The sequence below is a fragment of the Crotalus tigris genome, unplaced genomic scaffold (genome assembly GCF_016545835.1).
Source record: "Crotalus tigris isolate CLP2741 ecotype Arizona unplaced genomic scaffold, ASM1654583v1 scf7180000020104.566533, whole genome shotgun sequence".
NCBI classification, from domain to species: domain Eukaryota; kingdom Metazoa; phylum Chordata; class Lepidosauria; order Squamata; family Viperidae; genus Crotalus; species Crotalus tigris.
Genome location: NW_024097859.1, coordinates 93430 through 114002, shown reverse-complemented (window position 1 = coordinate 114002; position 20573 = coordinate 93430). Strand labels below are relative to the sequence as shown.

The window sequence follows — 20573 nt, the reverse complement described above, 5'->3', positions numbered from 1 at the left end:
AGCCTTGCCAGGTCCCCCTGAGGAAACGCGGGGAGCCCCTGGAGTCCCTCTATGCGCCGTGGGGGGTGGGGGGAGCCTGGCAGAGGTGCCGGGCTGGCTGTAATGGCCGCCGTCCCCCCTTCTGCCCCCAGTACCCGGTGGACGACATTGACAAGATGAAGGAGCGGGCGGCCATGAACAACTCCTTCATCTACATCAAGATCCCCCAGGTGCCCCTCTGCGTCAGCTACAAGGTTCGTGGGGGGGGGCAGTCGGGGGTCTGCTTGTTCAAGGGCCCCGGTGTGGCGTTGGGCCATCGGGGTCCTCTTCCCTCACCCCTTCTTGTGGCAGTGAGTTCCACAGGACTGCTTTCATTGGAAAACGACTGTGGTTGGGGTGGGGGCTGCTGGAAAAGGGGGGGCTTCTGATTTCTGTATCTCCCCCCCCCATTGTTGCAGGGAGAGAAGAACAGTGTGGACTGGGGGGAGCTCAACCTGGTGCTGCCCTGTCTGGAGTACCACAACAATACCTGGACGTGGCTGGACTTTGCGATGGCGGTGAAGCGGGACAGCCGCAAGGCCCTGGTGGCCCAGGTAAGGGGGGGCGGAGGGGGCTCAGGGCAGGGGAGGCTGGAGGGACCACCAAGCCCATCCTCCAGGCCGGGCATGGAGAAGCACTCCCTGGCACGGCCACCCCCAGCAGCTGGCAAGCTTTGCAGGGATGGCGGTCTGAATGCCAGCTCTGGTAGCCGAAAGGCCTCGCTGGGCTGGGGATTATGGGAGATGCATTACCTGGGGTGGGGAGAAAGTGGGTGAAAGGCTGACACCTGGGGCTCAACTCCATTCTTCCTTCCCTCCCTCCCTTCCCTCCTTCTCCTCCTCCTCCCTCCCATTTCTGTCTCCCTCCCTCCCCTTCCTTCCTCCTCTTCCTTCCTCCCTCCTTCTTCTCCCTCCTTCCTTCCTTCCTTCCTTCCTCAATTCCTCCCTCCCCCCTCCCTCCTTCCTTCCCTCTCCCTCCCTCCTTCCTTCTCCCTCCCCCTCCTTCCTTCCTTCCTTCCTTCCTTCTTCCCTTCCTCCCTCCCTCTCCCTCCTTCCTTCCCTCCCTCTCTCCCTTCCTTCTCCCTCCTTCCTCCCTTCCTCTCTTCCTCCCTCCCCCTCCTTCCTTTCTTCTTTCTTCCCTCCTTCCTTCCTTCTCCCTCCCTCCCTCCGCCTCTCCCTCCCTCCTTCCCCTCCCTCCATCCTCCCTCCTCCCTCCTTCCCTCCCTCTCTCCCTCCCTCCTTCCTTCTCCTCCTCCTTCCTTCCTTCCTCCTCCCGACCTTGCTCCTCCCTCCCTCCTTCCCTCCCTCCTTCCTTCTCCCTCCCTCCTTCCTTCCTCCCTCTCCCTCTTCCCTCCCTCCCTCGCTCCTCCTCCCTCTCTCCCTCCCTCCTTCCTTCTCCCCTCCTTCCTTCCTCCTCCCCTCCGCCTCCCCTCTCCTCCCTCCCTCCCCGCTCTCCCTCCCTCTTCCCTTCTTTCCTCCCTCTCCCTCTTCCCTCCCTCCCTCGCTCCTCCCTCCTTCCCTCCCTCTCTCCCTCCTCCTTCTCCCTCCTTCCTTCCTTCCTCCCTCTCCCTCTTTCCTTCCTCCCTCCCTTCTTCCCTCCCTCCCCCTCCTTCCCTCCCTCCCTCCCTCCCTCCCTCCCCACCAGGTCATCAAAGAGAAGCTGCGTCTGAAGCCGGCTGCAGGCACGGAGTCGCGGGCGAGGCCGGAGAGCAAGCTGGAGGGGCCGGTCCAGCAGCAGGAGGAGGACGAGAAGGCCCGGCTGCTGATCGGGCTGAGCGTGGGCGAGAAGAACCCGGGCAAGAAGTCCCTCTTCAGCCGGCGCAAGTGAGGCCGCTGGGCCCAGGGAGCCCGGCCCCCGGGCGCTGGACTGAGACGGGGGGCCCGAGGGCCCCAGACACGGAGGGGACCAGGCCTCCGGGAGCAGGAGGGGTGCCCGGCCGGCCCCCCTCGGAAGGCCCGGCTGCCCCGCCTCGCTCGGAGGGGAAGGGGGGAGAGTTTAAATAACAGAGTTTATCATTTGGAGCCCCCGTCTCTTGTGGTGATTGCCGTCCTCCCCCTCCCCACCTCACCCCCCCTCGCACACCCCCCCTCACACCACCTCCCGGGACTGGCTCACCCTCCTGCAGCTGTGGGGAGCCCTGGGGGGGCTTCTGGGCCCTTCAGCCAGACCCCCCCCCCACACACACGGCTGCTGCCACAGGGCGGAAGATTCTGCTGGGTGCCCCAAAATAGGCGCCTGGAGTCCAGGCAGTCCGGGACTTACGACTGTTCGCTTAGTGACCGTTCAAAATTACAAGGTCGCTGAAAAAGGTGACCTGTGACCCTTTCTCACGCTTACGACCGCTGAAGCCTCCCCAGGTCAGGTGGTCAAAATTTGGACTCTTGGCAACTGGTTCCTAGTTACGATGATCGCAGTGTCCAGCGTGTGTGTGTGTATGTGTGTGTGTCACGTGATCCCTTTTTGTGACGTCCTGACGAGCAAAATCAAGCCAGGTTCACTTAGCGGCCATGTGGCTAATTTAACAACTGCCGCGAGTCATTTAACAGCTGGCAAGGAAGGTCGTAAAATGGGGCAAAACTCACCTAACAGATGTTTCACTTAAGGATATTAATTTGGGGCCCACTTGTGGTCGTAAAGTGAGGACTGCCTGCATAAAAGCAAAGGAACTACTGCTGCCTGCTTTGTGGCCCCCTCGGGGGTGAAGGGGGCCCTCGGCCAGGAAGGGGCTTCGCGCTTCCGTCTTCTTCACTCGGCCTGCTGGGAGAACCGACGGACGAGCCCAGCTGTGCAGATGGGTCCTTGCGGGGGACCCCAAAAGCCTGGCTCAAGCGGGTTCACTTAATGGAGGCTGGGCTCTTCAGGGGCCCTCTCTGACCCCCCCACCCCACACCCCCCCAGGCTTTGGGGGGTTCCTTTCCCCCCTCTTCCTCTTTTTTTCTTCCTCCTTCCTCTTTCTTTCTTCCTCCTTTCTCCTCCTCCTTCCTCTTCCTCCTCCTCCTCTCCCTTTTAGCACTGATGATGTTCCCTAGTTGGGCCATTAAACGTCTCCAAGGAAACCGCCCAGGTCAGAGAGCACCAAGGACCCCATAGTGATCTTCTTCCTCCGTTTCTACAACTCCTCCTTCTAGCACTGATGATGTTCCCTAGTTGGGCCATGAAACGTCTGCAAGGAAAGTGCCCAGCTCAGAGAGCACCCAGGACCCTACAGTCGTCCTCCCTCTGTCCCCTTCTAGCACTGATGACGTTCCCTAGTAGGGCCATGAAACGTCTACAAGGAACCCCCCCCCCAGCTCAGAGAGCACCCGGGACCCTCATTTCAACCCTGAGCTGCAAAGATTCTCCTTCACTGGCAGTTTCCCTCTTTGCAGAAAGGCCCCCGGGCGCTGCCTGGATGAGGCTTGCAACTTTCCTACTGGAGGTGCCTTCGCAACGCTCCAGCCAAGGCATCCAGATGTGGCACTGCAGGTCCCATCAGCCCCGGCCAAAGCCATTCCAAAGCTATTGTAGTCCAGGCGACCGCGGGCGCTTGCTGGGATGGAGAGGCGGGGCAGGGCGGGGCGGGCCCGGTGTCTTAGGCAGGAGGGGGTGTGGCTTGGCTGCTGGCAGCCAATCCGGCGCGAGCCACGCCCCCTGGGTGGATTTTCCCAGCGCGGGAATGTTGAATGTCCAGCAGGGGCGGGGCTTCCTCGCCGACGGGGCGGGGCCGGCTTTCTGGGTTTTGCATAAAGGGCGTGGTCCGGGGGCTGCCGGCGGGGGATTAGCCGCGCGGGGCTTTACGTAAGCGGGATTACCGCGGGGCCTCCTCTCCTCCGAGGGCGCCCACCGGCCGCAGCCGCCATGGGAGCCGCGGGCAGCAACCCAGGCGGGGAGCCGGCCGGCCGGGGTTTCCCCCATAAGTTGCGGGTAAGGGCGTCCGTGCGGCCAGCCGAGCACGTGCAGAGCGCCGCCCGCCCCTCCAGATGGGGAGGGGGGGTCGCCGAGGAAGCCGTGGGGAGGGGGGTCCCGGGCGGCGGGGAGGGGAGGGGGAACCCCGCAAGGGGGGGTCTCCGGGCCCGCGGCCGGGGGTCTCCGGAGGGCTCGCTCGCTCTTTCCCCCCCCCCCGGATGAAGAGGGTGGGGGGCTTCCCTCTGCCAGAGGCGGCCCAGCTGGGAAGGGGACCCGGCCGGGCTCGGGGGGCGTTCAGGGGAAGGGGCGCCTGCCTAGCGCTGCGCCCCTCCTGGCCTTCGGGGGGCTTTCCAGAAAGACCCTCGGGCGGGCGGGCGGGCGCCTGGGCTGCTTCTTCGGTCCCGGGGTGCCGGCGAGAGGGGATCTCCTTACCCTGGGCGGCTGGGAAGAGGATGGGAATTGTAGTCCCCCCCCCCCCGGCTTTGCACAGAGCAAGCCGATTCAGGGCGCTCCGTCGCTCCTCCGATTTTGCGCTACCCCGAAAACCGGCTCTGCCTTTGGATCCCACGCAGCGAGCGGCCTCTGCGCCCCACCGGCTTGGTGTGCTTGGCTGCTTCTCCCTGGACCGGCCTGGACCCTCCCTGCTGGGCGGCTGGTCTTCTCTGCTTCCTTTCCAGGCTTCTCCCTCCCTTTCATCCTCACGACAGCCCTGCGAGGGAGGCAGTTTGGCAGTGCTTTGTGCCTGGCTGGGAAGGGAAAACAGGGCATGAAATGGCATTCGTGGAACTATTTCTGCTGCCCTCTCCTTCCGTGCCATTAAAGGTGGCGCAGCGGGCAAAGGGGGTTTAAGGGAGGCCTGGACACCCCCCTCCCCGCCCTCTTTTGCCCCCTGGCTTTAGGGGCACTGAATGACCCGAGTCGGGTTGCAGCAGGTCCTGGAGTGTTGAGGGAGGCAAAAAGAGAAAGGACCCCGAAGTGTAAAAGTTGGGTGTGAGCCTCTCTCACTTCCTTGGAGCCCCCTCCTCAATTGAGGCAGGGGTGACCCGCTTTTCCTACATGCTGCTCTCCCCAGCTCTGGAACGTCAGAGGCACAACTTGTGTAGGTGGGGAACACACTCGCACACCACTCCGTGAGGTGGACCCCTTTGCAGAAGAAGCGTACGATCCCCGGGGGCCCCCAAAGACCCCTCGGTTCACCTGTGAAGCTCTGCTGAAGCCCTTATTCTGTGCTGGCTGGGGACTTCTGGGAGTTAAAGGCCACATGTTGGAGACCCTTGCCATGCACAAACGCACAAAGAGAAGCACTGATCCCTCATCACGCAATAAGAGGAGCTGGAGGGAGAGAACAGGCTGCTTCAGGCATTGGAGGTCCCGCTTGGGCAGTGGTTCTCAACCTTTTTAATGCCGCGACCCCCAACCGGTCGTAAGTCGAGGACTACTCAACCGGTCGTAAGTCGAGGACTACTCAACTGGTGCAGCAACCGTTTGTAGAATGGGACTTTTGGCGGGCTCAGCAGGGCAGAGGCAGCCTGGACAATTCCTATTGGCTTTGGAAAGCCAATAGAATTAGACTCTATTCAAGAGAGTTTATTCTATTGGCTTTCAAAAGGCAATAGAATAAAAGAGAGTAGCACAGCTAAGGAAAAGGGGGGGGAAAAATGGCGGACTGCGTTGTTTGGCGACCCCCGTGAAATGGCCGTTCGACCCCAAATGGGGTCCCGACCCACAGGTTGAGAACCACTGCGCTTGGGGGTCCCCGACTGCTTCCCCCATCCAGTTCCTACCTATTTGTGCCTCAGTGATTCAGGCCATCAAGGCCGGGCCGGTTGGTCTTGTGACACCTGCAGGTGGAACGGGGTTGGACTGGATGACCTCTAGGGACTTTTATGATTCCCTGCAACAAACCCAGCCCACATCAAGAAGTGCTGGACGCACACAAGATGGACTCCGGAGAAGTATTCAAAATAAAAAAAAAGAGGAGTGGGCTTCTGTCTGAGGTCCTTGCTCCCGTTTGGGACGCATTTTGCCCTCGACCGGTCTGATTTCAGATGCTCCTGGATCGCTCTGCCTCTTGTTGTTGTTTAGACAATTTATAGGCTGCACATCTTATTTCAAGGTAAATCTCAGCATTTTACAATCATAAAAAAGTAAAACTATATAAATTAAAAACATACAGTAACTTAATACAAAATCCAAAACATGATGGCCAGTTAAAAGATGGACAGGAGCAGGATGGGGGGGGCGGTTTGTTGGAGGTTTTTTCTGTCCTGTTCAGCCTTGTTGGGGGTCCCGCGTCAGGCAGAGTCCATCAGACACCGCTGTTCCCCCCCCCCCCGCAGGGCCACGGCACGGACGCCTTGCCCGACGCTTTGTGGGTGCGAAGCTGGAAACGCCTCCTCTCCCACCTGGGTGGGACCCTCTTGGGTCTGGAGCAGGCCTTGGCAGCCCGAAGCCCGGCGAAACTGGAGCGGACACAGGGGGACCAGAAAGCCCCGGATACAGGGGGTGTCGAGTGGCCCACGGCCCCCCACGCCTCGCTCTTCCTGCCCGAGTTTCCTGTCCAGCCCCCGTTGCAGGAGCAGCAACTCAAGGTGAGTGCTGGGCTGCTGCCTCAGGAGATGGGGAGGGGTCTTGTGGGGTAGGGGTGGGGGGGCTGCTCTGTGACCCCTTTGCCCCCTCCTCTCTCTCTCTCTCTCTTGCCAGATTCTGGGCTTCCTGGCCAAGGGCACCTTTGGGACCGTCCTCAAAGTCCTGGACTGCTCTCAGGCGAAGGTCTTTGCGCTGAAGGTGAGCCTCCGTCCCCCACCCCCCATTACAGCACCCAGGCCCCTCTCATCGCCCCCCCCCGTGCGTCTCCCACAGGTGGTGCCCAAAGTGGAGGTGCTTCGCAGGGACAGCGTGAGGCAATGCAAGGAGGAGGTCAGCATCCAGGTAAGGCTGAGCTCTCTTCCAAGGCGGGGGCCTTCCGGGGGGGGGCGGGCTGGCTGCTGTTATTTCCCAGGGAGGGGCCACGGGGGGCAGGTCACCTCAACCGGCGGTATCAAAGCTTCTGAGAGCCTCCAGCCGCCATGTTGGGCTGAGCATTTCAACTATAATGGAAGAATGGGATCGGAAGGAAGGGACCTTGGAGGTCTTCTAGTCCAGCCCTCTGCACAAGCAGGAGATCCAAGGCTATTCCGGAGATACTACCCTGGGACTCAGTGGGCAAGGTGGGGAATGGCATTCTCCCTTAGCTGGCAGGGCTGTTGTAAGAGTCCATTGGAGTTTATTATTTATTATACCTTTATCACACGTGTATTATCCGTTTTGTTGTTGTTAATTGCGAAGTCACGTCTGACCCATCGCGACCCCATGGACAATGTTCCTCCAGGTCCGTTATCCGTTTATGACACGTTTATCCCACCTTTATTATTTTAGAAGTAATTCAAGGTAGCAAAAATGCTTAATATTCCTTCCTCCTTCTATTTTCCCCATCACAACAACCTGACAAGGTGGGCTGGACAGAGCAGGTCACCCAGCCAGCTTTCAGGTTCCAGACAGGATGGGCCCAAAGTCACCAAGCCAGCTTTCATGACTAAGGCAGGGCTAGAACTCACCGTCTCCTGGTGATTGCCCCAGAGTCACCCAGTTGGCTTTCATGCCTAAGGCGGGACTAGAACTCACCGTCTCCCGGTGATTGGCCCAAAGTCACCCAGCCATCTTTCTTCCTAAGGCAGGACTAGAATTCACTGTCTCCTGGTGATTGGCCCAAAGTCACCTAGTTTGGCTTTCATCCCTAAGGCGGGACTAGAACTCACCGTCTCCTGGTGATTGGCCCAAAGTCACCAAGCTGGCTTTCATGCCTAAGGCAGAACTAGAACTCTCTGTCTCCCAGTGATTGGCCCAAAGTCACACAGCCATCTTTCATGCCTAAGGCGGGACTTGAACTCACCGTCTCCTGGTGATTGGCCCAGAGTCACCCAGCTGGCTTTCATCCCTAAGGCGGGACTAGAACTCACCGTCTCCCAGTGATTGGCCCAAAGTCACCCAGCTCCTTTCATGCCTAAGGCGGGACTAATATTTACCTTGAAATCAATCACTAATCAATAATGCTTTATTACTGGATAGCTTTTATCTTTATTGGTTGTATTTATTAAACTTACATTGCCTCGACGTCACTCTGAAAAGCGACTCCGTCAGGTGGTGACAAAGGCAGGTGCAGCGTGTGGGAACGCCAGGAACTATAACTCCCGTTTCCCATCTTTATTGAAATGCGCCCAGCAGGCTGCAAGGATTCCATTAGAACAGAGGGAACCACTTTAAAAACAAACGCTGGACTTTATGAACCGCCAAAGGCCAGGCAGGGCCGGTTACTCTTGGAGGCGCTGGTTCTAAAGGCAGTGCCCCATAGGCTCTGCCCCTGCCCCAGTGATGCACAGCTTGAAGGGGGGGTTGTTTGTGGGGGCTGCTTAAATACAACTGGGTTAAAAAAAAGCACCGTGAATTTTAAACTGGTCCCTGTTGCGGATGTTAAATCCAGTGGTTCCTAAAGGTCTTTCTCCTTTCCTTTTGGAAATGGGGGGGGGCGGGGGTGTCCAACCTTAGTAACTTGAAGACCTGTGGGCTGCAACTCCCAGAATTCCCCAGCCAGCTCTGCTGGCTGGGGAATTCTGGGAGTTGTAGTCCACAGGTCTTCAAGTTGCCAAGTTTGGGACCCCCCTGGTCTAGCTGGCTGGCGAATTCTGGGAATTGAAGTCTTAAAAAGTTGCCAAACTTGGACACCCCTGTTTTTTACGCAGTACATAGCTGGGGGGGGGGGGAAGGAAAGGAAGCCCGTCTCCCACCCCGGAAAGTCCCACCCCTGGAATTGTCCTAGATTTCTACCGAGTGACACCGAGATCATGGCTTTTATTATTTGCCTGGGAGGTCCTGCTTTTTTTTCTCTCCTCTTGTTTTTTTTGGGGGGGGGGTTCTTTTTAAATTCCCTAGCCTGATTCTACACGCCCCCACACCCCCAGATAGTGAACCCCCAAGCTGGCTTGTTCTGACCCCCGTTTCTCTTCCTCCCCAGAGGCAGCTGCGCCACCCATTCCTCCACTGTTTAGGGGACAGCTGGCAAGGAAAGCACCATCTCTTCATGAGTGAGTGAGCATCTGCCCGGTGGGCTTACGTAGCCTAGAGACCCCCCCCTCCCTTCCTCTCCTCCTGTGTGCCCCCCCCTTTCCACAGCTTGCTCCAATTCCCCCAGATTTCCTGACCTCTGCAGCCATAAATCTCCTTTTTTTCTCCCCCCCCCCATTTGGCCAATCCCAGTCTGCGGATTGTCCTTCAGCCTTTGTAATGTGTGTGTGTGTGTGTGTGTGTTGGTGGGGCAATGGGAGGGGGGAGAGAAGCAGGATTAGCTGCCAGGCTTCTTGAGTGATTGATGGGTCTCTTTTCTCACCCCCCCCCCGCCCAATCCCTTCCAGTGTGCAGCTACTGCAGCTCCGGGGATCTGTTCACACTCTGGAAGTCGTCGGGACCCTTGGCTGAAGGCGCCATCCGGCTCTTTGCCACGGAGCTCGTGCTGGTTTTGGGTGAGTGAGGGGCTGCGCCAGGCGCTGCATGGCCAAGACCCCCCTGAGATTATCTCTTGGGCCTGCCAGAAACCTCAGTCCTGTGTCTTTACTTTTATGTTGGTTATCTACACGGCATCACAAACCTTTTATTGTAATTAAGTGCCCCCCCCACGGTAGTAAAACTTAAAAAGTGCAGCCACACTTAATGCGAGTGTAAATTAACTACAAGAGAATCAGAATTAGAATAGAGCTGGAAGGGACCTTGGAGGTCTTCTAGTCCAGCCCCCCGTTCAAACAGAAGACCCTATGCCATTTCAGACAAGTGGCTGTCCAATCTTTTCATAAAAACCTCCAGTGATGACAGGCCCACAACTTCTGGTGGCAAGCTGTTCCACTGGTTAATTGTCCTCACTGTTAGGAAGTTTCTCCTTAATTCCAGATTGCTTCTCTCCTTCATTTGTTTCCATCCATTTATTTCTTGTCCTGCCTTCAGGCTTTTTTTGAGAATAATTTGACCCCCTCTTCTTTGTGGCAGCCCCTCAAATACCAGAACACGGCTATCATGTCCCTAGTCCCTAGTCCTTCTTTTCCTTAGACTAGCCAAGCCCAAGTCCTGCAGCTGTTCTTCATATGTTTTAGTCTCCAGGCCTTTAATCATCTTAGTTGCTCTTCTTTGCACTTCTTCCAAAGTCTCAACATCATTTTTGTAATGTGGTGATGTGTAGCTGGTCCTCAGCTGAAGTCCAAAATTTCCACTGCTAGGTGAGACCATTGTTTTAAAAAGCCAACACAGTGCTGGGCTGCATTAACAGAGGGATAGAATCAAGATCAGGTGAAGAGTTAATAGCACTTTACAAGGCCTTGGTAAGGCCACACTTGGAATACGGCATCCAGTTTTGGTCACCACTATGTGAAAAAGATGTTGAGACTCTGGAAAGAGTACAGAGAAGAGCAACAAAGAGGATCAGGGGACTGAAGGCTAAAACATAAGGAACGGCTGCTGCAATTGGGGATGTCTAGTTTAACAAAGAGAAGGACGAGGGGGGACAGGATAGCAGCCTTCCAGTATCTCAGGGGCTGCCCCAAAGAAGAGGGAGTCAAGCTTTTTTGCAAAGCCCCTGAAGGCAGGACAAGAAGCAACGGATGGAAACTCATCAAGGAGAGAAGCAAGCTAGAACGAAGGAGAAACGTCCTGACAGTTAGAACAATTAACCAGTGGAAGTGTTTAAGAAGAGACTGGACAGCCATTTATCCGAAATGGTATAGGGTCTCCTGCCTGAGCAGGGGGTTGGACTAGATGACCTCCAAGGCCCCTTCCATCTCCTATTATTATTATTATTATTATTATTATTATTACTACTATTACTATTACTATTATTACTATTATTATGTGAGTTTTGCCCCATTTTACAAACACTTTACTTTTGCCACAGTTCTTAAGTGACTCATGCGGTATTAACTTTGAATGGGCTGTGCTGCACGTTGGGAGCTGGCTGGGAAGGCTGCAGAGGGCCACCAGGTGAGCCCAGGGTGCCGCAAGGGTCACAAACACACCTGCCCTTTGCCCAGCACCCAAATTTAGATCATGGGACCCTGGCAATGCTGTGACTTTTGAAGTGGAACCGCACCCTCCCCCCCTCTGGAAGAGGCAGGGCTTACGGAGGTTTCTCAGGTGCCTTTTTGTTTGGTGCTCTCTGAGCTGGGTGGTTTTCTCCCTGACGTTTCGTGACCCAACTGGGTAACATCATCATTATACTAGTAAGGAGTGTTAAATTGAGGTCAAATCCCCCTCCTTTCTAACGCTGATGACTTTAAGTAGTTGGGTCGTGAAACATCTGCAAGAAAACCACCCAGCTCAGAGAGCAGCAAGGACCCCACAGTTCCTCCTTTCCCCCCCTCCTCCTCCTCCTCCTCTTCCTCCTCCTCCTCCTCGCAACTCTCTCCTCCCTTGTAGCACTGATGATGTTCCCTAGTTGGGTCGTGAAACGTCTGCAAGAAAACCACCCAGCTCAGAGAGCACCAAGTTCAACCCTGAGTTACGAATATTCTCCTTTATTGACGCTCTTTTTCTTTTCAGCCTATCTTCACAACCAGGGTATTGTGCACCGGGACATCAAGGTATGGGACCCTGGCCTTTTCCCTGAGTGGGGGCCCAGGGAGTGGGCAGTGCGCGCTGATTCTCAAATGTCTGCCAAGAGTTGCCCTATTTTTTTGCTTTCTTTGCAGATGGAAAACATCCTCTTAGATGAACAAGGTAATAAGCGTGGGAGGGGGAAGAGAAGGAGGGGAGGGGTCTTCCTCACTCTCCGCACCACCCCATCGCCCGACGGGCACCCTCCCTTCTCGACTGGCCTCGCAGCCTCATTCAAGGGTTGCTGGAGAGCTGACTCGGCTGCAGGGACGGGCAGTAAGTGGAACGCCCACCAGCCAGCTGGGAAGGCTGCGGGAGGCACGTGGCCGGTCCCCGTGAGGCTGAGATGCTCCAGTCTTGAACCAGCTGTTTAGCCAGCTGTTACCCAGCCCAGGCTGGATGCTCTGAGGCAGAGTTTCCCCCCAAGCGGGGTGTGTGTGTGTGTGTGTGTATGCAAAAGGACGGCTCTCCCTTTTCCCTGCAGCCACCGGATCAGGGTTGGGCAGCTGTGGGCAACTTGACTACCTGTGGACTTCAACTCCCAGAATTCCTAGCCCGGCCTATTCAGAGAGACCCCAGCGAACGTTCGAAGTTACAGCCCACCCCCTCAAAAAGCGGACTCGTGACCCAGCCCCAGAATTCTGATAGTCGGACTTTCTCTGCGGTCACGTGACCACATGTCGGACGCTCCTGTGGCCCCATTTCACGACCGTTTTGCTGAAAACCAGCCCTTCTGGTTTTCGGCAAAGCTACGCCCGATGGTTCGCTTAACGACGCAGCATTCGCTTAACGATTGCTTCAAATTGTAACGTGATAAAATTTTAATACTGTTCTGACTTATGACTGTCGTGGGTGGGCTCTGTTAACGTCATAACTTGAAGGCTCGGGAATTCTGGGAGTTGAAGTCCACAGGTCAAGCTGCCCTACCGGTAGTCCTCGACTTGCAACGGTTCATTTTGTGACCGTTCAAAATTTCAACGGCGGTAGAAAAAGGGACTTGGGACCATTTTTCACAGTTATGACCGTTGCGCCATCCTCCTGGTCACCTGATCGAAATTCAGGCGCTTGGCAATTGACTCACATTTACGACGGTCGCAGTGTCCTGGGGTCCTGTGATCCCCTTCTGCGGCCTTCTGACCAGCAAGCTCAGTGGGGGGAGAGGGATTCCCTTAACAACCGTGTGACTCATTTAACGACTGCACTAAGAACGGTGGCAAGAAAGGTCGTAAAATGGGGAAAACGCAACACGTCTCGCTTAGCGACAGAAATTGTAGTCGTAAGTCGGGGACCACCTTGGTTGCTCTGGATTCAGGATCTCTCTCTGCTTTATGCCCCACCTGACCCAGGTCACCTGAAGCTGGCCGATTTTGGCCTCTCGCGGCATCTGCCCTGGGGCCGGCGAGCCTTCACCATCTGCGGGACCCTCCAGTGCATGGGTAAGGCAGTCGGGAGGAGAGGGGGAGGCTGCGGGGAGGGGGAAGAGGGGGGGGGTCAGCCAGGCAGGCAAGATGAGTGACCCTCTGCTCTTCCTCTGGGGCAGCCCCAGAAGTGCTGAGAGGCGGTCCGTACGCGCACGCCGCCGACTGGTGGTCCCTGGGGGTGCTGCTGTTTGCGATGGCCACTGGGCAGGTAAGGACAAGGACGGGGGTCCCTCGGTACCCCAGGAACCTGCCCCCACCAGCAGCCAGCCAGGCTGGATGGCTGGAGCTTTCCAGGATCGGGCAACCGTTTGTCTGAGGTTGAATGGGCAGGGGGTAGGGCTAGATGACCTCCAAGGTCCCTTCCGGCCCTAGGTGTCTAGGATAAGTGCCACAGAGGCAGAGAGGGAGGCTGGCTGAGCTCCATTAAGCCACCGTGCTTCCACTCTGGCTTGTTTAAGCCTCTTTGGTGCCAGTGCCCCCTTTGGTGTCGCAGCGGTTAGAGCGCAGCATTGCAGGCCAACTCTGCCCACCGCCAGCAGTTCCATCCTGATCAGTTCGAGGTTGACTCAGCCTTCCGTCCTTCCGAGGTCGGTAAAACGAGGACCCAGATTGTTATGGGGGGGGCAAGTGGCTGATTCTGTAAACCGCTCAGAAGGGGGCTGTCAAGCACCGGGTGAAGCGGTATACAAGTCAACGGGCGGCTGCTGTTCTACAATTCTGCCTGGCTGACCCTCAGTTCCGTCCCGAGGGGTCGAGGGGGAGGGTCTGCAGCTGCTGCTGCAGGTGGCTCAGCAGCCAAAGAGGTGTGGGGTGAATGGGGTCTTTGCCTCCCCAGTTCCCGGTCCCCCCAGAGCGGGACCACGTGGCCATGCTGCGGAGCGTGAAGCGCAGCGCATACGCCATCCCGGCCGGACTCAGCTGGGGCCTCCGACTCCTGCTCAGCGAGGTGAGTTCACGTCCATCTCCTGCCCCCCCCCATTTGCCCCCCCCTTCCGTAGAAGCCCTCCCCCAGGAATCTATGAAGATCTGGGTTTTCCTGCTTACTGAAGGTTCTGCAAGGGGGGCTTATCCACATCTGAAATGGTATAGGTCCTCCTACTTGAGCAGGGGGCTGGACTAGAAGACCTCCAAGGTCCCTTCCAGCTGCTATCCTATCCTATTCTACATTCTATTCTATTCTGTTACGTTATATTCTATTATTTCTATTCTAATTCTTATTCTATTGTATTCTATTCCTTATTTTAATTCTAACTATTCTATTCTATTCTAGTTGATTCTATTCCTTATTTTAATTCTATTCTATTTCTTATTTCTATTCTATTCTATTCATTATTCTATTCTATATTCTATTCTATTCTATTCTATTCCTTATTTTAATTCTATTCTATTTCTTATTTCTATTCTATTCATTATTCTATTCTATATTCTATTCTATTCTATTCTATTCTATTCTATTCTATTCTATTCTATTCTATTCTATTCTATTCCCTATTCTATTCATTATTCTATTCTATTCTATTCACTTGATCCCCTTTCATTCTATATTCTGTTCCATTCCATTCTATTCTATTCTGTGGTAATTCTGTTTTATTTCTGTTCTATTTTATTCTATTCTATTCCTTCGGCTGAGTCGGAGGAAGTGCCAACTTGCGCCACCCAGGACTGGGGAAGGCCCACACCTGAACAAGCATCATCCAGGTGCTTGTCAAGTAGCCCCCGCTCCCCTCTCTCCCCCTCCCAGCTCCTGTGCCAGGACCCTCAGCGCCGGCCCTGCCGCCTCCACCACTTCCGCGCCCAGCTCTTCTTCTGCGGCATGAGCTTCGATGCCGACGTCCTCAGGAAGCAACCGGCAGACTTTGCCCTGGGCTGGCAGCAACTCAAGAGCCCCCCAGCGGACGCTGATGCCTTCTTGGAGTTTGACTGTGACCTGGGGGGGTCCTGAGCCACTGGCATTCCCCGGGGTGCCCCAGCGGTGCCCAAGAGGGGCTCTTGGCAGGCCCTTCTTGGTGTGGATCCTCGGGCCAAGACCCCACCGTAAATCTCCAAGGCGGGTGTCCGTTGCCACCCGCAGGACCTGGGCACCAGCTTCCTTCGCCCCCCCCCCCCAGCCCTTGTGCTTCGGGAAGGAAGGGCGGGTGTGGGTTTGGGGACCAGCAAGGTTGGGAGGCAGAAGAGGCAGATTTGCAGAGTGGGATGGGCGGAGGGCAGCCCACAGGATGGGAAAGTTCTGTTCTTCCTCCAGTTTGGATATTGTTAAATGCAGGCAGTCCTCGTCTTACAGCCGTTGACTTAGTGACTGTTCGAAGTTAACAGCGGCACTGAAAAAAGCGACTTAGGACTTGATCCCCCATGGTTACATGATCAAAATTGAAATGCTGGGCAACGGAGTCATACTCACCTTTCTGAGACGGTCTAGGTTCTCCTGCTTGAGAGGGGGGGCTGGACTAGAAGACCTCCAAGGTCCCTTCCATCTCCTATTCTATTCTATTCTTCTTATCATCACTCCTATTCTATTATTATTTCTATTCTATATCTATTCTTATTCTATTCTACTCTATTATTTCTATTCTATTCTAATTCTATTCTAATTCTATTCTAATTCTATTCTGTTCTATTCTATCCTATCCTATTTATTCTATTCTGTATTCTATTCTGTTCTATTCTACTCTACATTCTATTCTATTCTATTCTTTCTATATTCTATATTCCTATTCTATTCTACTCTACACTATATTCTATTCTATTCTGTTCTATTCTTATCATCACTCTTATTCTATTCTATTATTATTTCTATTCTTATTCTATTCTATTTCTATTCTATTCTATTTCTATTCTATTATTTCTATTCTATTCTAATTCTATTCTATTATTTCTATTCTATTCTAATTCTATTCTATTATTTCTATTCTATTTCTATTCTGTTCTATTCTACTCTACATTCTATTCTATTTTATTCTATTCTATTCTATTCTTTCTATATTCTATATTCCTATTCTATTCTACTCTATATTCCTATTCTATTCTATTCTATTCTATTCTATTCTATTCTATTCTATTCTTATCACTCTAATTCTATTCTATTATTAATTTTATTCTGTTCTATTCTATCCTATCCTATCCTATTTATTCCATTCTCTATTCTATTCTATTCTATTCTATTCTATTCTATTCTATTACTTCTATTTCTATTCTATTCTTATTTCTATTCTGTTCTATCCTATCCTATTTATTCTATTCTGTATTCTATTCTACTCTACACTATATTCTATTCTATTCTGTTCTATTCTTATCATCACTCTAATTCTATTCTATTATTATTTCTATTCTATTTCTATTCTTATTCTATTCTATTTCTATTCTATTATTTCTATTCTACTCTACATTCTATTCTATTCTATTACTTCTATTTCTATTCTATTCTATTATTATTTCTATTCTGTTTCTATTCTTATTCTATTCTGTTCTATCCTATTTATTCTATTCTATTCTATTCTATTCTATTCTATTCTATTCTATTCTATTCTATTCTATTCTATTCTATTCTATTCTATTCTATTCACTTGATCCCCTTTGTCGACCTATTGACCAGCAAAGTCAATGAGGCAAGCCGGATTAACGGCCGTGTTCCTAACAACTGCAGGGATTCACGTCTATAGCAAGAAAGGACGTAAAATGGGGCAAAACTCACTTAACGTCTGTCTCGCTCGGCAACAGGAACTTTGGGCTAAATTGTGTCGTACGTCGAGGACGCTCTACTGGTTCAGACTTTTCTAGCTGCAGACTGCCTCCCTGCAGGGGGCTTTGCCCTCCGTCTCCCCCTGGGAATCTCTTTTGGGGGCCTCTGCAGTGTCTCTGCTTGCTGTTCTGGGGAGGGGGGACATCGTTCAGGGTCTGGGGGGGGCTACTCAGGGTTTACACAATAAAGAGCTCCTTCTAATCCAGGCTGTCCATCCCACCTTGGGAGCTTTAAGACCTGTGGACTACAGTTCCCAGAATTCCCCAGCCAGCAAAGCTGGCTGGGGAATTCTGGGAGCTGTAGTCCACAGGTCTTAAAGCTCCCTAAGTTGGACACCCCCTACTCTAATTCCTGCCTAAGTTGCTTAAAAGACCCCCCTGCTGAATTCTGAGCAATGAGATCCTCTGAGCAGGGTTTCTGTTTACCGTTTAGTTTTTCCCATTTTCCTTCCAATCACGTTGACATTCTATTGCGTTCTAGGTTTAGCACGTACATATATATTTATATATTTCCTGTTTCTTCCAGAGCAATAAAAGAATTTCCTACAGGTGTTCCTTGCTACCTCCTGTCTCCCCTAGCACAGAGGGGCACCTCCAAACCCAAATTGGCCTAAGGCCAGGGAGGGGACCGATGGCAACTTTATCACCTGTGGACTTCAACTCCCAGAATTCCTGGGGAGGCTGAGGAATTCTGGGAGTTGAAGTCCACCAATCGTAACGTTCACATAGCTGCCTTCGGATTCCTCCTCTGCCTGCTCACTCCGATTAGCCACTGACTCGGAAGATCCTTTAACAATTTTATTGTTGCGTTTCAGCTCAAAGGCTTCTGTCTCCAAACTGGGAAACCAACGAGTAATCCTCAGTGGCACTACATCCACATGGAGGGAAATAAGCAGTGGGGTACCACAAGGCTCCATCTTAGGCCCAGTAAACTCTTCAATATCTTCATCAACGACTTAGATGAGGGAATTGAAGGGGAACTCATAAAAGTTGCAGATGACACTAAACTGGTAGGATTAATTAACACCCTAGAAGACAACCTCAGGATCCAAAAAGATCTTGACCAACTGGAACAATGGGCCCTGCCCAAAAAAATGAGTTTAATGTGGAGAAAAGCAAAGTTGTACATTTAGGCAGGAAAAATCAAAGGTTTAAGTACAGACTGGGCAAGACCTGGCTTAAAAACAGCCACTGTGAGAAGGACCTTGGAGTCCAGGTGGACGATCCCTTGACCAGGAGCCAGCCATGTGCAGCAGCAGCCAAAAAAGCTAGTACAATCCTGGGTTGTATAAACAGGATCAAGATCACGTAAAGTGTTAATACCTCTTTACGACACCTTGGGGTGTGTGTGTGTGTGTGTGTGTGTATGTATATGTATACGTATATATATATATATGTATATATATATATATTATATATATATTATATATAAATAGGTGGTAAGACAATAGGGGAACTCAGGCACCACACAGGTTATGTAGAAAGGAAACACAGGGCCACCCACAAAGGACTCAAATGTTTATACACCAATGCACAAAGTATGAACAGCAAACAGGGTGAACTAGAAATTCAGGTTAATGAGGGCAGATACGATATTGTTGCCATTACGGAAACATGGTGGGATGAAACTCACACATGGAACACACAGCTAGAGGGATTTAAATTATTTAAAAGAAACAGACCAAATAAAAGAGGAGGTGGAGTTGCTCTCTATATAAGAAATAACTACATCTTCACAGAAATAGAGTACAACAATGATAAAAACTGTCTTGAATGCATTTGGGTCAATATAAAAGGGGGGGGAAATGACATTGCCATAGGTGTATACTACAGACCACCCAACCAAACAGAGGAAATAGATGAACTTTTTGCTAGTCAGCTAACTAAGGTATGTAGGAAGCACATCACAATAGTAATGGGGGACTTTAACTACCCTGACATCAACTGGGAGACAAACTCCGCACCAAGTGGAAGATCAAACAGGTTCCTGGCAAACCTAGCAGACAACTTTGTCTCCCAAAAAGTAGAGAATGGAACTAGGGGATTAGCCATTTTGGATCTAATTCTCACTAACAGAGATGAAATGATAGACGGTGTTGGAGCCATAGGAACCCTGGGAGGAAGTGATCATGCAATATTAGAATTCAACATTATAGAAGCACAACCAATAGAACACAGTCAAACTAGAGTCTTGGACTTCAAGAGAGCTAATTTCAATAAACTTAGAGAGGGCTTGGGAAGGATTCCATGGATGAGAATCCTCAAGGGGAAAACAACTCAAGAAGCTTGGGAAATTTTGAAAAATGAGATAATAAAAGCACAGTCTAGCACAATACCAACAAAGAGGAAAAATAACAGCTCTCAAAAGAAACCAGCATGGCTGCATAAAGAACTCTCTGACAAATTGAAAGATAAAAAGGACAAGTATAGAAAGTGGAAAGAGGGGAACATAACTAAGTCAGAATATCAGCAAATAGCCCGAGCCTGCAAAGATGAAGTGAAGAAAGCCAAGGCTCAAAATGAACTGAGGCTTGCGACCAAAGTCAAAAATAACAAAAAAAGCTTCTTTCAACATGTAAAAAACAAGAAAAAAGTGAAGGAAATGATTGGTCCATTAGTGGGTGGAAGTGGCAAGAAGGTGACAAGCAACAGGGAGAAAGCAGAACTATTTAACTCATTTTTTGCATCTGTCTTTACACAAAGGGAAAAAACAGACCAACCTATCAAAAATAGTGCCACAAAAAACAAAACAGAAACACAAGTTAAGATAGGCAAGAAAATCGTTAGTGAGCACCTGTCCAGCCTAGATGAGTTCAAATCGCCAGGACCAGACGGATTACACCCCAGAGTTCTCAAGGAACTGGCAGATGTGATATCGGAGCCACTGAACTATATTTTTCAAAGATCCTGGAACACAGGGGAACTACCAGAGGACTGGAAAAGAGCTGATGTAGTTCCCATCCTCAAAAAAGGAAAAAAAATGGATCCAGGAAATTACAGACCTATCAGCCTGACCTCAATACCTGGGAAGATCCTGGAAAAGATAATCAAACAACGAATCAACGAACACCTAGAGGCAAACAAAGTCATTACTAAAAGCCAACATGGGTTTGTCAAAAATAGATCATGCCAGACAAATCTTATTGCATTCTTTGACCAAGTGACAAAATTAGTGGATCAGAGGAATGCTGTGGACATAATTTACTTGGACTTCAGTAAGGCATTTGATAAAGTAGATCACAACCTACTACTTGACAAGATAGAAAAATGTGGGGTAGACAGAACCACCACCAGATGGATCCGTAGCTGGCTGACCGGCCGTACTCAGCGAGTGGTCCTCAATGGAACTGCATCTATATGGAGGGAAGTGTGTAGTGGGGTGCCCCAGGGCTCTGTTCTGGGCCCAGTACTCTTCAACATCTTCATCAACGATTTGGATGAAGGGATAGATGGGGAACTCATCAAATTTGCAGATGACACCAAGCTGGCAGGAATAGCCAACACTCCAGAAGACAGGCTTCAGATACAGAAGGATCTGGACAGACTTGAACACTGGGCACTAACTAACAAAATGAAATTCAATGGTGAAAAAAGCAAGGTTCTACATTTAGGCAAGAAAAACCAAATGCACAAGTACAGCATAGGTGGCACCATGCTCAATAGTAGTAACTGTGAGAGGGACCTCGGAGTCCTAGTAGACAATCACTTAAATATGAGCCAGCAGTGTGCTGCAGCTGCCAAAAAGGCCAACACAGTGCTAGGCTGCATTAACAGAGGGATAGAATCAAGATCACGTGAAGTATTAATACCACTCTTCAATGCCTTGGTAAGGCCACACTTGGAATA

The 20573-nt window shown here is 51.8% G+C and overlaps 2 protein-coding genes across 5 annotated transcripts in view; both read left to right on the top strand.

Moving 5' to 3' along the window:
• The window catches only part of KIAA0100 (KIAA0100 ortholog), a 51979-nt gene extending 49940 nt beyond the window's left edge, over positions 1–2039 (top strand). For 2 of the 3 annotated variants that reach the window (XM_039365524.1, XM_039365525.1), the window contains 3 exons: positions 132–233; positions 438–572; positions 1663–1845. In XM_039365524.1, the coding sequence (XP_039221458.1) occupies positions 132–233; positions 438–572; positions 1663–1845 (420 nt within the window). Of the gene's footprint in view, positions 1–131; positions 234–437; positions 573–1662 lie in introns of all 3 variants that reach the window. The other variant, XM_039365523.1, reaches the window with a different exon arrangement.
• Positions 2040–3724: 1685 nt separating this feature from the next.
• On the top strand, positions 3725–15498 carry RSKR (ribosomal protein S6 kinase related). Of its 2 annotated transcripts, XM_039365526.1 has the most exons (12): positions 3728–3921; positions 6243–6494; positions 6607–6690; positions 6766–6834; positions 8954–9023; positions 9351–9458; positions 11518–11558; positions 11667–11694; positions 12918–13007; positions 13112–13200; positions 13828–13938; positions 14734–15498. In XM_039365526.1, the coding sequence occupies exons 1-12, from the start codon at positions 3856–3858 to the stop codon at positions 14932–14934; spliced, it is 1209 nt and encodes a 402-aa protein (XP_039221460.1). In that variant the 5' UTR covers positions 3728–3855; the 3' UTR covers positions 14935–15498. The 2 variants fall into 2 exon arrangements, with proteins under 2 accessions (XP_039221461.1, XP_039221460.1); XM_039365527.1 differs by lacking the exons at positions 11518–11558; positions 11667–11694 and having other exon boundaries at positions 3725–3921.
• The last annotated feature ends 5075 nt before the right edge of the window (positions 15499–20573 follow it).

Excerpts from the sequence above, each read along its gene's own strand:
- RSKR (XM_039365526.1), top strand. The coding sequence starts at position 3,856 with ATGGGAGCCGCGGGCAGCAACCCAGGCGGGGAGCCGGCCGGCCGGGGT. Across the intron at positions 3,922-6,242 it reads GTTTCCCCCATAAGTTGCGG|GGCCACGGCACGGACGCCTT; the intron begins GTAAGGGCGTCC and ends CCCCCCCCGCAG. Across the intron at positions 9,024-9,350 it reads AAAGCACCATCTCTTCATGA|TGTGCAGCTACTGCAGCTCC; the intron begins GTGAGTGAGCAT and ends AATCCCTTCCAG.